Source organism: Phallusia mammillata, chromosome 5, assembly GCF_965637545.1.
Source record: "Phallusia mammillata chromosome 5, kaPhaMamm4.hap1.1, whole genome shotgun sequence".
Taxonomy (NCBI): Eukaryota; Metazoa; Chordata; class Ascidiacea; order Phlebobranchia; family Ascidiidae; genus Phallusia; species Phallusia mammillata.
In genome coordinates this window covers 14,094,755-14,114,603 of record NC_137256.1, presented here as the reverse complement: position 1 = coordinate 14,114,603, position 19,849 = coordinate 14,094,755, and the positions used below count along the sequence as shown (strand labels likewise).

At 36.6% G+C, this 19,849-nt stretch overlaps 1 protein-coding gene across 4 annotated transcripts; it reads right to left on the bottom strand.

Moving 5' to 3' along the window:
• Positions 1 to 460: 460 nt before the first annotated feature.
• LOC145228815 (uncharacterized) lies at positions 461 to 14,868 on the bottom strand. 4 transcript variants are annotated; one of them, XM_080094009.1, is made up of 16 exons: positions 14,700 to 14,868; positions 13,438 to 13,578; positions 13,230 to 13,313; positions 12,755 to 12,955; positions 12,503 to 12,614; positions 12,111 to 12,436; positions 11,888 to 11,987; positions 11,645 to 11,750; positions 11,438 to 11,533; positions 11,251 to 11,380; positions 11,006 to 11,102; positions 10,628 to 10,788; positions 8,851 to 9,013; positions 3,016 to 3,109; positions 1,605 to 1,769; positions 461 to 1,177 (listed from the first exon to the last, which is right to left on the bottom strand). In XM_080094009.1, the coding sequence occupies exons 1-16, from the start codon at positions 14,770 to 14,772 to the stop codon at positions 1,085 to 1,087; spliced, it is 2,142 nt and encodes a 713-aa protein (XP_079950135.1). In that variant the 5' UTR covers positions 14,773 to 14,868; the 3' UTR covers positions 461 to 1,084. The 4 variants fall into 4 exon arrangements, with proteins under 4 accessions (XP_079950135.1, XP_079950134.1, XP_079950132.1 ...); XM_080094008.1 differs by having other exon boundaries at positions 11,006 to 11,099; positions 11,888 to 12,436; XM_080094006.1 differs by having other exon boundaries at positions 11,888 to 12,436; positions 14,700 to 14,867.
• Between the last annotated feature and the right edge of the window lie 4,981 nt (positions 14,869 to 19,849).

The following is a 19,849-nucleotide window of genomic DNA, read 5'->3' as shown; positions in this document are numbered from 1 at the left end:
AATGTTCGCTTTTTGTTGCCTCCTTTACAGTAACCCTACACACTGCAGCAGCTAATTGGCTAGTTTACCAGTGAACCTAATTTATGCTTGGGCCTCTCAGCACTACATTCAAACAAATTATTTAGGTTGCAAACATCAAGCATCTCAGTCAATATAATGCAATCACCGTGAAGGCAGAGTGGTAAGCATATTGTGCTTGTAAAGTTGTGGTTTGTAATCCTACCATGGTGTCTTAACAAACTGAAGCAGAATTGTACCACACTAGCAGAGATTAATGGAAGCATACTTAATTGATAGATGCTCTTCCAGGCAGTCATTTCACACAAAATGGATTTAAAAGCTTGGTGCATTGAATTGCCTAAGTATTTTTTGTGGTTACTAATTTTGTTTTGTTGGTCAACTAGTCTTCTGTGTCCATATTTTTTTATATTAAAAACAAACTTTTCAAAAACAACAACAACACAATTGATTCGTGTAATAGCAACAGTTTTTCAACATGCTGAAAAGAAGACTGGAATGAAAGAAAATTATCAACGTGTACAAGTACTATTAGAGTCTTATGTTCACTGTTGACTGCATTATATCATTCTGCTAAAAAAACGTTGGCAAAGCAGACACTTTAAATGTTCCCATTTGACTATGTACACTTTCACAAAAATTTGAACTATTGCAGTGTGTTTCAAACAAGATTTCTGTACAAACATGTTGTTTGGCAAGAAACCATGACCCATTTAGCTGCTTCGGATCATTACCTAATTTCAACAAAAAATTAGAATATGTTGGTTTTTGAGTTTCATCAACAAACTTTTCCCATGTTGCTGTTTTAGAGCAACCCATTGAAGAGTTGTAGCAGTGCAGTGTAATTTACTTTTTCACTGCACTACATAAAAATTAAAAGTCAGCAACATTATAAATTTTAATCAATAAACAATTGTAAAATAGCACAGGTCTGGTGGTGAAGTAGCAGGCACAGTATGATTGGTAGAATACCAACTCTCAACCAATAACGGTTACTCTGTATACAATGGCATTCTTGCTCCACCTTGAATGTGTTTTGACTGGATCTTTTTAACTTGGAAATGTTTCATGGTTTGTGAAACCTTGTGAACTGCCGTGATTCTTCATGTACTTGCATTTCAGTAGCTTTAAACTGATTTAATTCTTTTCTGATAGAAGCCTACAATAAACAAACAATGTCATCAACATATGTTCCACATTCTGCAATCATTTTTCAATTTTTTTCACACAAACTGAAAAGCAGACAAAAAGTTATCAATCTGTAGTGGTAATAAATGTGTTCTTTTTTAACTATGAAATGTGTTCATTATTGAGATCTGTCCTGGAAGTTAAAACTGGCCAACACAGAGCCATACTTATGTATATTATTTCTGTGCTTTAAGGTAAAGACAAAAAGGGAAACGCACCTGGCTTTGATATGACACAAAGTTCCTTTATAAAGTTTTTACCAGTATGTCCAGATAATTAGGATAGTATGTTTCCTAAATACGTGGTTGGTGTTGTTACATTTAGTTTAATAGAATGGGCATATAGACCACTTATCATGCATTTTTCACTATGTAGTTGCAAAATTGGTTTAAACCCACCTTATCAGATGGTGTCAATCTTGTCCATGGTTTGTCTCCCCGACGATCATAATTTTGCACTTCATACACCTCAACATATTCATGCCAATTAATAAGAACTTTTCGCTCAACCAATTCCTTGACAGTTGGTCTCATAGACAGTTTTCGAGTAAGTTGCCGTTTCACCTACATACAGAAAAACATTTATCAAAAGGTTAGAAAAGCCACCAACAAGTTTTTATGTAGGTGGTAAACAAATTATTTTTCAAGGGGCCCACTTTTAAAGTAAGCAGTTCACACCAGTGTTTCCCAACCTATGGGTCGCGACCCAAAGTTGGGTCGCCTGTAAATTCTGTTGGGTCGCCAGTTTTTGTGACAATTAGAGCATCTACATTTCATAGCGTTATTTTGTTATTTCCCAAGGCTATGAATTGTTTCCCAATAACAATTTCATGGCTATTTGGCGTGATAGTGAATTATTCTGTTTGTGACGTCATAATGTTTGTGTGAGATCACTGCTAAGCGTTGTCTGGCTCGCAATGCTTTGAACCAGCTCTAAATTGGGCGGAAAAACGAATAATTTTTGTTTGATGTTTTTTATTTTTCAAACTAGCGTAGTAATTTTGGAAAAACTTTCCTGATTTAAAAACAAAAATACAACCCAAATAGTAAGAATGCATATCCATGGGTCGTGAGAAGCCACAAAACAAAATTTTGGTAAGTATTTGGGTCACGACAAAAAAAGGTTGGGAACCACTGGTTCACACAACCAACAAATGTCCAGCTGACATCAGCACACATGATATCGACTGACAGCATGAAAATGAACAAACCATCATACTGGGATTTTATTAATGTAACCAGAAAAGTGCATTTCGATGTGTTGCCAATTTATATGTACTACAATTTATGGTTCTTGGGGTTTAGAAAGATTATGTGGCAAAAATCACAAAATGCACTTCATTTTGTATCCAACCTTTAAAACTCTTTGTCTGTGTTGTTTTTATTAGCAAACTTTGCAATATGCAAGAATAAAAGGCATACAATTGCTGTAAAAAGTTTGCTTTAGGTGGGAAGCCAGAACACTGTAATCTGCTAAACGGTCCGAAGTCACAATTTTGATGCTAATTTGTGGCATAGATGCAACAGTCTTGCTTAATAACCATGTTTTGTGATACACACATGTTGACCTGTAGTAATCTTTTACAATGTGGTAAACAACCAAAACACATTTTAGTGCTCTTCAAACACAGTTTAGCAAAATATATTATTTTTTCAACATTTCAACAACAGCAAGTTGCTCCATTTTATTGACGGGGTAAAATAATTTTGTAGCCAACAACAGTGATGTGTGTTATTTTATGCACTAATATTGTGGGTGAGCAATTACTGATTTGTTTATTGATAATATCTCAATGATAATAAGTCCCACCTTTTCTCTTTCTTTGTGTTTGTCTTCTTGTGACTCATTCGGCAAGATGTTTCTCTGTTGCAGCTCCTCCTTGGACGGCCGCTGGCTTATCCGTCTGTACAGTAAGATATATATAGTTCACAACTTTGGTTTTTTACTATTGAATAAAAAAAACACCAAAACCGTCAACTATGGTAATTTATTTTTCAATTATGGTATCCAACTCGAAACCATTTTATTGTGGCAGATTTCTTGCTAACCAACATTGCATGCACCAGCAAGAAACTAATTCAAGTTTGTCAGAGAGATTTAATAACACACCAAAGGCTACTAAAAACTATGATGATAACAATCTCAGCATGGGCAAGTCATATAAAATTTCTCACAACACAGCATACAAAACTAGAAGGGTGGCTTAGCACATATTGCCCTTGCACATACACTATGATCTATTTTAAAACATAAATATATTTCCTATGCTTATTTTGTATCGGGTCCCATATTAGCCATCGTCTTTTATAACCTTGGTTGTTTCTGCAGGCAAAAACTCATGGGTCCCCACACATGCAAAGTTGAAAATAATGCAATTCAATAGATAACAATGAGTAAGTTTGGTATTGTGAAGACAAACACAGTGATTAGTACTGTGCACATCTAAATATGCTATATGAAGTAAAAACTATTTAAATTAAAAAACTCATTTTAGGGGGCTAGTAGGATAAGTAATTGAGGTTCAACACACACAAACTTAAAAGTAGGAAACCACAATGACTCAATCAATAGTACTGCAAAATTTCAGTCCAATCTGCCAACGTTTAAAATTTCAACCACTAGAGGTGTTTTGAGCAACAACCGTTAATGTTTCTGACGTCAAAGGGCTGTTAACAACCCCCGAACTGCAATGGCGCAATAACGATAATTGGCATACTTTACAAGCTATCCAAATTTTAGCCAATTCTGACATTGTTTACAAACTCACCCCTTTTAGGGGGCTAGCGGGGTAAATACTAGGGTTATCTGGACAAACAAAGTGGGATGCACATCTACATAACTATATCTACCATCTGTATAAGTTTCAGCCACATCCATCAAGCATTTGATAGAAAAACGAGTCGGACAAACTTCGGGGGAAAATACCCATTTTAGGGGGCTAGCGGGGTAAATACTGGGGTTTTCAACAAAAACAAAGTGGAATGCACATCTACATAACTACATCTACCATCTGTATAAGTTTCAGCCACATCCATCAAGCATTTGATGGCAAAACGAGTCAGACAAACTTCGGGGGAAAAATACCATTTTAGGGGTCTAGCGGGGTAAATACTGGGGTTATCAACAAAAACAAAGTGGGATACACATCTACATAACTACATCTACCATCTGTGTAAATTTCAGCCAAATTCATCAAACATTTGATGGAAAAACGAGTCGGACAAACTTCGGGGGAAAAATACCCATTTTAGGGGGCTAGCGGGGTAAATACTGGGGTTATCAACAAAAACAAAGTGGGATGCACATCTACATAACTACATCTACCATCTGTGTAAATTTCATCCAAATCCATCAAACATTTGATGGAAAAACGAGTCGGACAAACTTTGGGTAGAAGACAAACAAAGAAAAAAAACAAAAACATTTTGAGTAAAATCAATATGTGTCCCCTTCAGGGAAGGGGACCCATAATAAAAAACTAGAAGGGTGGTAAAGCACATTTTGCCATTGCCCATCCACTATGACCTATTTTGATACATCAGTGTATTCCCAATAATTCGACAAAACTTGGCTACACGCCATAACGGGTGCGATTGGCCTTGCCTTTGCACTCTGGGCTGCGCCGTTGTTGTCTAATATTTGCGAATATTAAGGAAAATGGCCAATGACGTCTCCTCGAAATTTCCAGAGTCTTAATTTATATTGGGTCCCATGCTAGTCACTATTTTTTTTTATAACCTTAAAAAAGAAAGTTTGGTGTTCAGTAAAATGTGTTCAGTGCTGTGCTTAATGCAAAGTACAAACTATTAAAATCTTATTTAATTCAGCCTTGTTTGTTTATCCTATTTTATGTTCTATTTCAAATGAAAGAAGGTGTAAATAGTTGGAATATAGGATAAAACACAAAATTGACACCTACAAATGGCAAATTCTACAAACTGTCAACCTTCATCCCACAAACTTTAACCCATTTTAGGGACTCGAGGGGTAAATGTTGGAGCTACAGGGTATGTATAACACAACAATCTACATCTATAAATGGAAAATCTTACAAGCTACCCAAAGTTGATTCAGTTTGTACATTGTTGTAAAATTCACCCATTTTAGCGAGCTAGTGGGGTAAATGTTGGGTACTATGTAAAAATTTCATCCAAATAAAACAAAACTAGAAGGGTGGCTTAGCACATATTGCCCTTGCATATACACTATAACCTATTTTAAAACAATAATATATTTCCTATGCTTATTATGGGTCCCCTTCCCTGAAGGGGACACATATTGATTTTACTCAAATTGTTTTTGTTTTTTTCTTTTTTTTTCTTCTTTTTTTTCTCCCCAAAGTTTGTCCGACTCGTTTTTCCATCAAATGTTTGATGGATTTCGATGAAATTTACACAGATGGTAGATATAGTTATGTAGATGTGCATCCCACTTTGTTTTTGTTGATAACCCCAGTATTTACCCCGCTAGCCCCCTTTTACCCCAAAGTTTGTCCGACTCGTTTTGCCATCAAATGTTTAATGAATTTAGATGAAACTTACACAGATGGTAGGTATAGTTATGTAGATGTGCATCCCACTTTGTTTGTGTTGATAACCCCACTATTTACCCCGCTAGCCCCCTAAAATGGTTTTTTTCACCCAAAGTTTGACCGACTCGTTTTTCCATCAAATGTTTAATGGATTTGGGTGAAATTTGCACAGATGGTAGATATAGTTATGTAGATGTGCATCCCACTTGGTTTGTGATGATAACCCCACTATTTATCCCGCTAGCCCCCTAAAATGTTTTTTTTTCACCCATAGTTTGTCCGACTCTTTTTTCCATCAAATGTATGATGGATTTGGGTGAAATTTGCACAGATGGTAGATATAGTTATGTAGATGTGCATCCCACTTTGTTTGTGTTGATAACCCCAGTACTTACCCCGCTAGCCCCCTAAAATGTTTTTTTACCCCGCAAAGTTTGTCCGACTCGTTTTGCCATCAAATGTTTAATGGATTCGGATGAAACTTACACAGATGGTAAAGATAGTTATGTAGATGTGCTTCCCACTTTATTTGTGTTGATAATCCCAGTATTTACCCTGTTAACCCCTTAAAATGGGTGAGGTTTTAAACAGTGTCGGAATGGGCTGAAATTTGGATAGCTTGAAGAAGAGGCCATTTATAGGTGTTGATTGTTGTGTTCAACCCTGTAGCCCCAACATTCACCCCACTAGCCCCCAAAGTGTAAACCGTATTTGTATGTTATTGGGCACCACAAACTAAATATTTCTGTGGCCCAATAGTGTTACAAGGGCAACCAGTTGTGTGTTACTTGTGTTTGTGGGTTGCTTGTTGGACGTTTTTGTGGCATGGCAGTTAGGGGGTTGTTAACAGCCCTATGTAGTCAGAAGCATTAATGGTTGTTGCTCAAAACACCTCTAGTGGTCAAACCTTTAAACATTGGCGGATTGGGCTCAAATTTTGTAGTACTATTGATTGAATTATTGTGGTTTCATAGTATTATTATTTAAGCCCAGTGCTGATCACTGTGTTTTACCTTACAACACCCGACTTTCTCATGGTTATCTCTTGAAATGCATTATTTTTAACTTTGCATGTGTGGGGACCCATGAGTTTCTGCCTGCAGAAACAACTAAGGTTATAAAAGACGCTGGATAATGTGGGACCCAATATAAAATAAGCAGAGGAAATATATGAATGTTTTAAAATAGGTTATAGTGTATAGGCAATGACAAAATGTGCTAAGCCACCCTTCTAGTTTTGTATTGGGTCCCATATTAGCCATCTTCTTTTATTACTTTAGTCGTTTCTGCAGGCAAAAACTCATGGGTCCCCACACATGCAAAGTTGAAAATAATGCAATTCAAGAGATAACCATGAGAAAGTCGGGTGTTGTAAGGTAAAACACAGTGATCGGCACTGGGCTTAAATAATAATACTATGTAGAATACAAACTATAAAATTAGATTTACCCCAGATATTGTTTGAAGTATGTCCTATTTATCGTTTTAAAAAACTGACCCATTTTAGGGGGCTAGTAGGGCAACTAATTGGGTTTGACACACAAACTAAAAAATATATAAAAACCACTATGACTCAATCAATAGTACTGCAAAATTTCAGCCCAATACGCCAATGTTTAAAATTTCGACCACTAGAGGTGTTTTGAGCAACAACCGTTAATGTTTCTGACGTCATAAGGCTGTTAACAAGCCCCTAACTGCCATGGCGCAAAAACGACCACCAAGCAACATACAACTGGTTGCCCTTGTAACAGTATTGCTCCAAAGAAATCTTTCGTTTGTGGTGCCCAGTAACATACAAATACGTTTTACACTTTAGGGGCTTGTGGGGTAAATGTTAGGACTACAGGGTTGAACACAACAATCGACACCTATAAATGGCATACTATACAAGAAATCCAAATTTCAGCCAATTCTGACACTGTTTAAAACCTCACCCATTTTAGGGGGCTAGCGGGGTAAATACTGGGGTTATCAACAAAAACAAAGTGGGATGCACATTTACATGAATATATCTACCATCTGTGTAAATTTCAGCCAAATCCATCAAACATTTGATGGAAAAACGAGTCGGACAAACTTTGGGGGAAAAATACCCATTTTAGGGGGCTAGCGGGGTAAATACTGGGGTTATCAACAAAAACAAAGTGGGATGTACATCTACATAACTATATCTACCATCTGTGTAAATTTCAGCCAAATCCATCAAACATTTGATGGAAAAACGAGTCGGACAAACTTTGGGAAGAAAAAAAAAAGAAAAAAAAAGGAAAAAAAACAAAAAAAAACAAAGCCTTCCCTGAAGGGGACACATATTGTTTTTGTCCGTATTTTTTTTTCTTTTTTCTGTCTAACGCTGGTTTGTTAAACGCATTTGGTCAAGAAAGAGTGCTTCAAATTTATTCAAATTTGGACAAATGTTAGTTGTTAATCTAAATTTGATCCTCCTGAAGTTTGACCCCGAATTACCCAGCGGTTCACCCACAGGCCCCAAAATGCAAAATTTTTAAAACATGGTTTGTTATGAGCGTTTGGTCAAGAAAGAGTCCTTCAAATTTGTTTAAATTTTGTCAGATGTTAGTTATTAACCAAAATTTGATCCTCCTGAAGTTTGACCCTGAATAACCCAGGGGTTCACCCACAGGCCCCCGAAACGTAAAATTTTTAACGCTGGTTTGTAACGCTGGTTTGGTAAAGAAAGAGTGCTTCAAATTTATTCAAATTTGGACATATGTTAGTTATTAACCAAAATTTGATCCTCCTGAAGTTTGACCCCGAATTACCCAGGGGTTCACCCACAGGCCCCCGAATCGTAAATGTGTCTAACGCTCGTTTGGTCAAGAAAGACACTGTAGGCAGAAGTCCCAAGAGAGTAACTCACTGGTTTACGATAGCAGGAATCTACATAACTATATCTACCATCTGTGTATATTTCAGCCAAATCCATCAAACATTTGATGGAAAAACGAGTCGGACAAACTTTGGGAAGAAGAAAAAAACAGAAAAAAACAAACAATTTGAGTAAAATCAATATGTGTCCCCTTCAGGGAAGGGGACCCACAATGAGCAAAATTAATGTGTATGTTAAATTTTGCTTTCATATCCAAAATTACCTGGTAAGATTTATCTTAAGTGCTGAACGTTCGTCATCAGATTTTTGTGGGCTAGCAATAATATTTCTTTCTTCTAGCTCTTTTTTGTCTGGTCGGTTTGCCAAACGAAGGGCAAGTGTATCTCTCCGTGCAACCTTGGCTGCCAAACTCCCAGCGTCTTCGTCTAAAAGCACAGAACAAATGTTGCAGGATTTTCAGCAATAAAACTGGAGTGCACATCAGTTAAAATGAGTAATGTGCCACTGTGCCAATTCTGGAGCAAATGATAGTTTGGTAAATTAAAGGATGTTCAGATTGAACTTCTCAACCTGAGATCATGCAGTACCCAGTTTTGTTAAACAATATGAGAATCCAGATTTATTAGTTTGCAATCATGAGAACCTGTAATTAACTGTTTCGCAAACTGCATATTGTAAAGTTAACCACTGACCAATTAGATTCAAAAAGAAACTTAATGGCAGGATTTTTGCCAGAAATAATTCATGGATAAATTTAGATGTGTATATATAGGAATTTTTACATGGCAAAAGTTTTCACTTGGTGTACCTTTGATCCATGTTTCCACTAAAGTTATGCGCCTAGTGAAAATAACTTTTTGTTTATCAGCTGCTATTTAACATCAAGATTCATCACGATTAAATATTAGTAAATTATTTGAATCAAGAACATAAAGTTGCCATTTACCTTTAAATACTTTTTTCAAAAACTTTGGCAGCGGCATAATATGAGATAACTTAATCATTTGGACATACACGAAGAACAACATGAACACAAATATGTTTGCAGAAACAACAAAACTGTTTTACATGACTACTGTGTCCTTGCGAACATAAACCATTTTACAATTTACACTTAAAAAATGACACTTGTTTCTGTGATTTAAGCGACTAATACTGAACTTAACAAAGACTCACTTCCTGTCTGTGCAGGTCTCACCTGCCTTAGCGACCCACTCTAAAACAAAACAGACTTCTACTAACTACAACAACAACAAACAGCTTTTTACTACATGCTTCACTCTAATGACTTGTCAAAGGGTCTGAAAATCTTTGCATAGATCAGGAAGCTGTGACTCATGACACAGTTTGAAAATATTTATCTGAATTCCCCTTGTGACATTGCTGGGAAAACTAAGGCCAGAACACCATACAAATTTTATTGATCTCTGTTTTAGCTGGAGCAAAATTGATTTTAGGCCACTTTCGAAGAGTGATGCCAGTGTTATGCTGGTTGGTGCCTTTGAACAGAAAAACGTCCCCGAAAACCATTAACAATTCCAAGTATACATAACAAACTTAATTTATTCATTCGTAAAAAAGTCTGTGGCCTAAGTAAAATGTAACTCGAAACTTCCAACTAAATGGGATAAAACCAATTTGAAAACAAAATAAACCTCTGTAGATCAAACACCTACGTATATGCTTGCAAAATCTAAAACCTTTGTTTGTCTGCAAAAAAACATGAGAGAATTTGGAGAATAACCCAGTTTTCTCACTTTTTTGCCCACAGTACCTTGAGAGTCATCAAATATTGCAACACACTGCACCTAACTCACAAGCATTTCCATCAAATGCTAACTTAAATGATATATATAGCTGATTCCATCTCTTTACTTTGATGAACTAGTGGAAATGTCAGTTTTTCCCTACTGCTGATTACAAAAGTGATAGGGGTGTAAAGATGCCAAATTGTGTCGCACACCCCTTAGTTGGCAATCACTGGATTAACCAACACATATTGATTTCAGCTACATATCTTGACTAAAATCCTGTCTTACCTTCTTCCTCGTCTTCTTCTTCCTCATCATCATCATCTCTGTACAGAATAGGTCCGGATGAATCAGAATCCGAATCAACATCATATTGATTATTTGAGGAAGGATTGGTTGCTGGAATATTGGGATCGTTTGAAGGAGGATCAAAGTTGTTTCGAATGTACCTAGGGTAATGAAAATGTTCACAGTTACTACTATAATGGTTTATACAGTGAATATTTTTCTTTCCTGTTTGACTGAAAGTGGGCGAAAATAATACCCAAATATCAAATCTAGCGTTTTATTCCATTCTGGTATACAACGCTGCTTCAAAGAAAAAAATAGACCAAATAAAGGGATAAACAGAAAAATAAAAAAGTTTATCAAAAAAGAATAACTTACTGTGGTATCTTTATTTGAGTTGTTCTTTGAATGATTTCGGCACTGCCTGCAAACATGACTGGTCCATTTAGATTTGGCTTCGTTGATGGCATTTCTACTAAAAAAATGTTTAACAAAATGACTAACCATAACATTTGTTAACTTTTGCAGACAGTGTTTCTAACACACCAATAAAGTAAAAATGTGTGTCAATAACAGAGTTTAGTGGATTTTTAGCGTAATGAACACATGAAGCCAAAGCAAACCATCATTGGATTTATGGAAGTGAGGTTTGCTGTGTTGAGGAGGTGGAGCAGGTGCAGATTGTGATTGTGAAGTTTGGCTGTTTTGTGAAACTTCTGGTTGATGACCACTTTTTATTTGATCCGAAATCTGCTAATTAATGACAGAATTTTACACAAGATGTTAAAGTGCATGCAGTTGATTTAATACCTGAGAAATAATTTGCTTGGATGGCTTTGGTGGTGGTCTGGGAGGTTGTGGCTTTGTACATAAGGTCTGATTAGTAACTCCTGGTACATTCTGACTCTATAAAAAGCAGTCATAACGTTGTTTTATTGTTCCAACTGTTTTATTGGATCAGTCATTCAATAAACCTGTCATAAACATTTAGCACCCTTTGTAACGAGCAGTACTTACTACATGTGTGCGTTTGGCAGCAATTGGTCTTTGTCCAACAGATAATACATGGCTGTCTGGTAATGTGGAACTTCTACTTGCATTTTCCTCCCCATACAAGGTGGTACTGTTACAAAAATTGCACAATATTTTGCCACTATTCTTGTAAAAAGCTACATACCCAGCACCAAGTTTCTCAACACAACGATTATTTTTGAAATTTAACGACCACAAGGCTACAAAATTACATTTTTAGACACATACTTTTTATTGGAAGGTGGAAGAGTAGAGTGTTTTGACTGTGAATTTGGCGGCTGCATTGCATGACTTGTGTCGGAAGTTCTCGTCTCACTGGGTTTTGGCGCTGTGGCAGACAACTGATGTAAGATATTACCAGAAATTGCTTTTGATAAGTCTTGTGATAAGCGAGCAGCTAATGTAGGTGGAAGAGATGATGCTGTGGTGTGGGGACCACGATATGACTCACCACTGTCACCTCTATCCTGTAGTTCCCATCCTACAGCAGGATTTGACTGGCTCTGCTTTACATGTGACCTCATCATGGGTTGAGGAGCTGTTCTTGAACTTGTGGAACCAGTAGAGTTTATTCGATTGTCACTAGGACCTCTGCCTGTGCCTATTATTCCAACAGCCATTTCATTGCCACTTGAATTCGGCATTTGAAATCGACCAACAGAAGCATCGCTCATACTGTAACCATGAGTTGCTATTTGATATGAATGGCGATGTGCATGGTTCCTAGCTGCGAATTCACTTTCTCTTGAAAGCTCATCAGACGGTGACTTGCGATGTCTTTACAACAAAGTTTAGTAAAACCTGGGTGAAGAAATCAAATACATTCAAGAAAAGTATACTTACATGTAGACTGGTGGTCTAGTTCTTTCATCAGGTTGCGACTTTATGCGATTTCGATTCAGTTCTGAAGTTAAGGAGGAAATACCATCAGAATTTCTTGAGACACGCCCTGAACCTGAAAACACAGTTTTAAATCAGAACATGTATTTTATGTGATCTAAATGTTTCATGCTGCTAAAAAGAACTATCATTTAATACTTCTATTTATATCAAGTTGTGACAGCCATTATCGCCCAATGTTTAGAATCGGCTCACCGGCGAAATCTGCATTTGATCTAGGCATATTGTCTCTTCTTCTCTGTACTAATGGATCACTTCCAGCAGATCTAATATTGGAATTGCTCCCATGACTCTTCTCAGATGAGCCATCCGAAACACTAGATGATACAGAGGGCAGCCTTGGACCTCCAACAGGTTCTGGACGTTCATAGGGAATGTTTTGATCTTCTTCAACACCTGAACATAGTAAAAATTAGGTACTTGTGAAGAAATTAGTAAAGCCAAAATGCAATCCTGAATTGGAGATACGTTTCCGCATCCGTTCCGGATTTGGTGGTGATATGATTTCAGTTCTAAGCAGTATGAGAACAAGTATAACAGACAGGTTGCAAATTACTGTACAGGAGTAAAAATGTTTATAAATTTTAAGTTTTTCCAAGCCCTGAAACATTTTGAGTGCAAAAATTATCAAGTAAACATGTCATTTTCAGCAATAGATCTCTCTACATACTGATGCTTCCATTATTTTCTTGAAGTAGACCCTTTTTCAAAAGTTCGTCCCTGCTGCTCCGAACAGATATTTTTCTTTCCAAAACTGAAAACAACAAAAAAATCTATAAAAAAACATTTGCAGGAACTTTAAAACATGTTATATTACTACAAACAATATTTTTGTAGCCAATCAAATTGATTTTACATTAAAATTATAATATTTTTACCTGTGGCAGTTTTAATGAATTGTTCACTTTTTTTCTTTTTTTTCCATTTCCAAGGTCTAAAAATTTTTTTCCAGTTACTTTGTGCCTTATCTTTGCGTATTTTCGTATTTTCAGAAGCTGTGTCATCTTCTTTCACAGAATCTAAAGAACACATGAAAATTAATAAATGCAAATTAAAGATAAAAAAGTGGCTTTCCAATATATTTGCTTTTCTGTGTTTGACACAATCAATTTAAAATGGTTTTAATTGGCTTAAAATGATTTGTATGATTTAAAACAGAATAAGGATCTTTTTGTTTTAGTGTTACCCAAATGCATTTGTAGAGTACAACCCAAAATTCAAAACATTGATATTCTTTTTAGAACTTGTTTTATACCAAGTAGCAAGAAAAATAGAACAGTGGTTTTCCTATGAATGCCTAGCGAGCTTAGACCCTTCCTTATCACCCAATGTGAAAGTGTAATCTGTGACAACATTATAGAAGTTTTTGGAAGAGGGTCACCAGTTACATTGGGTTGCTAAAATTGGTTGAGAAATATAAAAGGTTTCAAATTACTGCCTTAAAATCATGTCCCAAAATAGCCAATACACTAATTAAAGCAAGAGATAGAGACTTATTAAATGTCCTACAGGATTTACTGTCAATTGCAGAGAAGTTTATAAAAAAGAACACAATAAGTGAGTACAAAATATGCATGGTAGTTTTTCACATGAATTGACAATGAAAGTTGTAGAGGATGACACCAAGGGCTATGTAATTGTTTACATCATTTTAAAGATAATGTTTGTCAGGTGAACTATATGACTTGGTTTGGAGTCACAAGCCACACATATCCATGTTTTACAAACATCATGAGTTTATAAAATGTATGACACATCATAAGGTGGAGGAAAAATGGTTTACCACAGGCCAAAAGCTCATGCCCAAACTAACCTGCATTTAGGGTGTTGCCCTAATGCAAAATTAGTTATCGTTTACTTGCTTACCACATAACTTTCAACTACATAAATTAATGCAAGGTGTTTATAACACAGTCTGACTATGCAGTTAAACATGGAACATGGGGTTTTTGAAATTTTTTTGCATGTTATTTTGGGGGCTGCCTGAAAACTTCCCTTGCTTTGTGCCTGCTGAAATTGGTCTTGCACGTGGATGTGGACTTAAAAGTCATGCAATCGCGCACACAAGACATGTTGCTCCTGCATGTCTGAGATCTCAGGAACTGCCATGTTCTGTAAACTGGTTTATAACTTTACATACCTGTGTTGGGGTCTTTATTGTCTTCCCCTTGTTCATTTGAGTTGGCATGGTAATTCCGCGGAAGGCTAGACATTATAAGCGTTTTCCACAAACCATTCAAGTCATCTTATAAGTAACATTTTCATCTTGTCGCTAAAGTAAAAAAATGACCTGTAATTACATAGATAGCACCGTTATAAACATAGTAGTACTATAAATATCTAGTTGCATGTTAATTATTTTCTGTATTTCTGTTTGTAAAAGGTGACAAAAGCATTGAATCTGTTTATGTTCCTTAGCATAAAGATATGTTAATAGCATCCCTCTGTGCTTCACTCAAAAAAGCAAAATTCCTCGTTTGAATGTATTATGCAGAAGCCCCTGCATCGTAATAAAAAGACCTTAATCGCTTTGTAAAATACAGCAAACGGCATAAACTGAGTATGGAATTCGGTACGTGGGAACTCGGAGTCGGAACTAATTAAGTCACAACAATCAACAAATTCACTATCTTGTTCCCAAACAAAATACCACTTTACTCGAACAATGTAACAAACGTGACTGATGTCTGCGCAGTATTACGCATTATGCTCTACCTATTACCAGCGATCTACCGGTAAGTTGTGTCTAATTGGCTAATCTGCTAAGGGTGTTTTCAATATTTGTTAATATTTTGAGAAAATATTAACCCATTTAACTAAACGAATCACTGGATGGCGCGCTAGAACAGTTATAAAATAAATAAACAATAATTTCAAATGAAGGGTAAAGCAAAAACCCCTTTTTTCCGAATCGAAGCGTATTGGATGTTTACTTTTTTTGCATTAAAATGTGTTGCTGCTGTTGCGAAACAAATGTAAGGACCTAAGACGGAGCAACACTGCTCACATCCGCAGTGGAGCGTAATAAAAACCTTTTAAGTACACTTACCAGTAAGTAATCTATGATGACATCTTGGTATTTTAAACATAATTACGGTTTAGAGGAAGTACAATCTGATTTCACAGTTATGGTTAGACAACCAAGGTTGTTTATGCGGAATTGTTTCGGTGTGATGTACAAAACCACTGTCTGTTGAAAAGCAATGAATGAAAGTGTCAATATGGTAACAATTAAGGTATAGTGACATCACATTTAAACAGACAATTTGGGAAACTAAAAAATCAGTCCCTATGGTATTGGTGACCTAACTACGACGGCATAAGGTGAGACAGTATTATAAGCGTTATGAATGATGTAAGTAAAATAAATCGAATATGCAAGTTTTATCGAGGGCGGCTTACAATCGAGTAAATACCAGTGCTGGATTAACCATTAGGCAAAGTAGGCACGTGCCTACAGGCCTGTCAAAAATCCAGGCCACTTAAAAACTACTCCGTAAGATTGACCTCCAAAAACTAGTTAACGCGTTTTCAATCGCAATAACGCGTAAAGTTGTTATTTAGTTAGGCATATGACCAAGTTTTTGCACGGTACCCTGTGTTATAGTTGCAACAACGATCTTTGTGACAATGATTTGGCAACATTGATAATTCTAATTTTTTAGTTGGCAACCCTGATTTTCGGGCCACTTATAAAATGTGCCTATAGGCCAGCAGACCCTTAATCCGGCACTGGTAAATGCGGTAGAGCAGCGCTTCCCAACCGGTGGGCCGCGGCCCACTGGTGGTCCGCGACGTTCTTTCTGGTGGGCCGCGAAGCTTTTCAAACTACTACCATACCAATATAGAGCTTAAGAAAAATTACACGGTTTGTGTGAACCTACTTTCAAATTTAACCATTTTTCTTAAAAATATGATACTACTCACTATGAAAGCCGCATGGCGCATAAAATTTCAAGTTAAACAAAGCTTTATTACACAAACAGACTGCGATTGTCGCGTCACAACAGTACTTGTAGTAGTTGTAAAAATGCTGGAACTCTCTTTGTTAGCTTTATTTGGTCTTTGCGTAACTAGAAAATGGATAGTTTTTTCATTGTGGTTTTCTCGCAATATTATACGGTGGTCCGCCAAAAAAATCAAAATTTTTAAGTGAGCCGCGAGCTGGAAAAGGTTGCGAAGCACTGCGGTAGAGTATAGCCTAAAGTGGATGGTTAAGCCACAATTTTGGTCTGTACCACATTTTTTTAATTTTCTCGTGAGTGCAAAAATCTTTTTAATGCAGGTATATACATTCATCTCCTTTGTGTAATTTCTTGTCAGATTGTTACAATGGCAAAAAGCAAACGATGTCGTTCTTCAAGCCAAAGTTCAAGGTGCTCAACCTCAACGGGATCTTCAAGTGGACCGTCAAGACGAAAATCAACTAGAGATTTAGAAGATTTTCGAAGCTATTTATTCAAAATTTTAAAGGAAGTTTATGATGACACAGGTATAACGCGACAAGCCATGGATTCGATGAACGCCATGATAAATCAAATGTTTTTGACACTTGCCAAATCTGCATCAAACATTATGAAGGAAGCAAATCGAACCACACTAACTGCAAATGACATTCAAAGCGCTGTACGCCGTGTGTTACCGGGCGAGTTGCAAAAGCATGCTGTGTCTGAAGGAACGAAAGCCGTAGCTAAGTTTAAAAGCTTTTACATCGGAGAATAAAGAACAAAAAATCAATATTCTCGAGCAAGCAGATAAATATTATGTGTCACGTACTCACGTTATGCGTTTTGGGTTCTGCCGTACGCCACCTTTAGAAGCCATTTAGAAATAACCTGAATCGTAACTTGTGTTGTTTAAACTGCAACAAACTACTTTATTTAATTAAATTACCTCGCTTGGTTGTGGGGAAAATTATTCTTTTACAGTTAGTTAGGTAGCCACCGTCAAACCAACGGCGCAGGTTGTCAGCTTGCCCCTTGGCAGGATTTGTTCGCAGGGAGCCGGATAACTGTTAAAATGACTTGCGAGGGCCGTGTAGCGGTTAGTTGAGCTCGCAAAGCGATTCGCATTCTTATTTGTCAGACGGTGCGATTGAATTGAGGAACTTCTTCGCGCACCTTGATATTTAAATCTTGTCTCTGATGTAACAACTGCCTTTGAGTCGTTCCCACGCAAATAATCACGCCAAACTATGGGTTTTTTCAAACACAGGTTAATTAACCAAAACCTGGTTTGCAAGAATCCACATTTGACTTTGCTCTGGTAACTGGCAATTAAACTACTGCGTTCGAACACATAAATTCAAAAAATATTTTAAAACTGGACTGCCAAACATGAGCGTTAAAATGATTTTCAGGGTTTCGCGTTTAAGTTTGGATTTTTTGGTAAAAGAGAGCAATTTGAACGCATTGTGGTCACAACGCTTATATACGATCTTGTACCGGCTTCTTGTCCCAAGGGTGACGTCTTGGGCACCGGGAAGTAAGGGCAAGAGGGGACACTTGCCCCCCTTCGAGTTTCAATGTACCTTAATATTGACACATTTATTCGATAAACCTGATGAACGAAAAAGAATCAAGCTCGAAGAAGATGTTACGAAGCGAAAGTCAGTATTGTACAATTTGTAACTTTTTTATTTGTGAACATTTATCTCTAACTGCACCGCTTCAACGTCGTTACAGCAAGTACTCGTAAATTCACGGACATACAATTATTTTTTACTACAAGTGTTGAGTTTGAAACCCCAAGACCATGAATAATTGAGATACAAGTCGTGCCTATTCAACCATCATAAAGATATGTCATGTCTCCGTACTTCTTTTGCGTTCACGCAAATTGTTTTGACAAAAAATTTAGGTTTTGAAACTGATTCTGTTCACATCGATCCCGACAAGTTTTTTTTATACTCACATGTTTTTGCACCAAAAGTATCATAATCTTTTGCAAAAACCAGTGTTAGAACTTAAGAACCAACCATAAGAAAAAAACCCATCTCGTACTTTGTTGCGGGAATCCCATTTGCAAGAAGTAATTGACTGGGTTTCTTTCGGTGGTTTCTTTTCCCGTCGAACCCCACCCTCTTTCCCTAACACGGGTGGTTAGATTCTAGGGCCCCCGCGACTGGTCCCACCACCACGCGTGTGCTGGATAAACATTGCAAAGGGACCGTCACAAAAAAGTAGGCTAAACAAGTTTGAGAACCACTGCGTTAAACGCTAATTTACGACATAACTTAAATAAACAAAATCTGAAAAAACAAAAACTGTCACTTTAGGCTATATATACCTATATAAATTTTGATTGAATTAGGAAAAGCTTTATTCGGCAAAAACGCCACCGAAGAAAAGTGTCTTTTTGACACAAACAATATTTTGTGTTACATGGATTGGCTTGAATTTTACTATTGCACGAAAACGAATACCACGTCGGAAAAAGGGTAGAATGGCGAAAAAGAAAGTAAAACAGGTTAACGTAACGAGAAAGGGCGAATGTAGAAGTGATTTCGAGTAAATAAAAGATATGAAAACGCAAAACCTTATTAAACAGACAATAAACACATGTCAAGAAATTTCCGACACGCATAAAACACGGTAAAATGAATTTTTTTTTTTATTTCAAGTAGAGGATTATTATAAGTGAGTAGTTGAGTTTCTCTTGTGTCGACAATGGAAGGTGATTTTATTAGAAAATTCCATTTGCAACATTCTTTTAATTGTAATGTAGCAACTGAATAAGAAAAAAAACTCGCTTTACTTCTAGTTTTAACTGGATGATATGTGTCTCAAACAAATCGCGCCAAATTTCTTGCACTGCCGTTTCCAGTTTATGACGTCATATTTAATGATGCGTGAGCGCCCATGTAGTTACGCAGAGATTTAGGGAAGCCTAAAATAGAATTTCCAGTCCGAACCATTAACCGGCAGCGGCAGTGATGTTTCCGTTTGGTTCTTTAATTTTCTGGAAAATTATTGTTTCTGCTTGCAGTTTTATTGTTTTCCGTTGGCATACAGTGCAGGTCAAACTTTAGGTCTATTTTAGCATCTTACAACAAAACATCCTGGATAGCTAGCAGTTATAACTGCCGGGTAAACCCGGTTGACTGTTAAACATAATTTTTTTTTTGCTTTAAGATATCTGTTTTTTGGTGTGTTTGCCGGATAACAAACGAATGGCGCTACTTAACTTTTTATTTTGGTGTGATTTTAGTATCCACACGTAACTATATATAGTTTCCAGTGACAAAAGTGGTACATGTCTTCCAGTTTATTTTAGTTTAACTGTTAATTA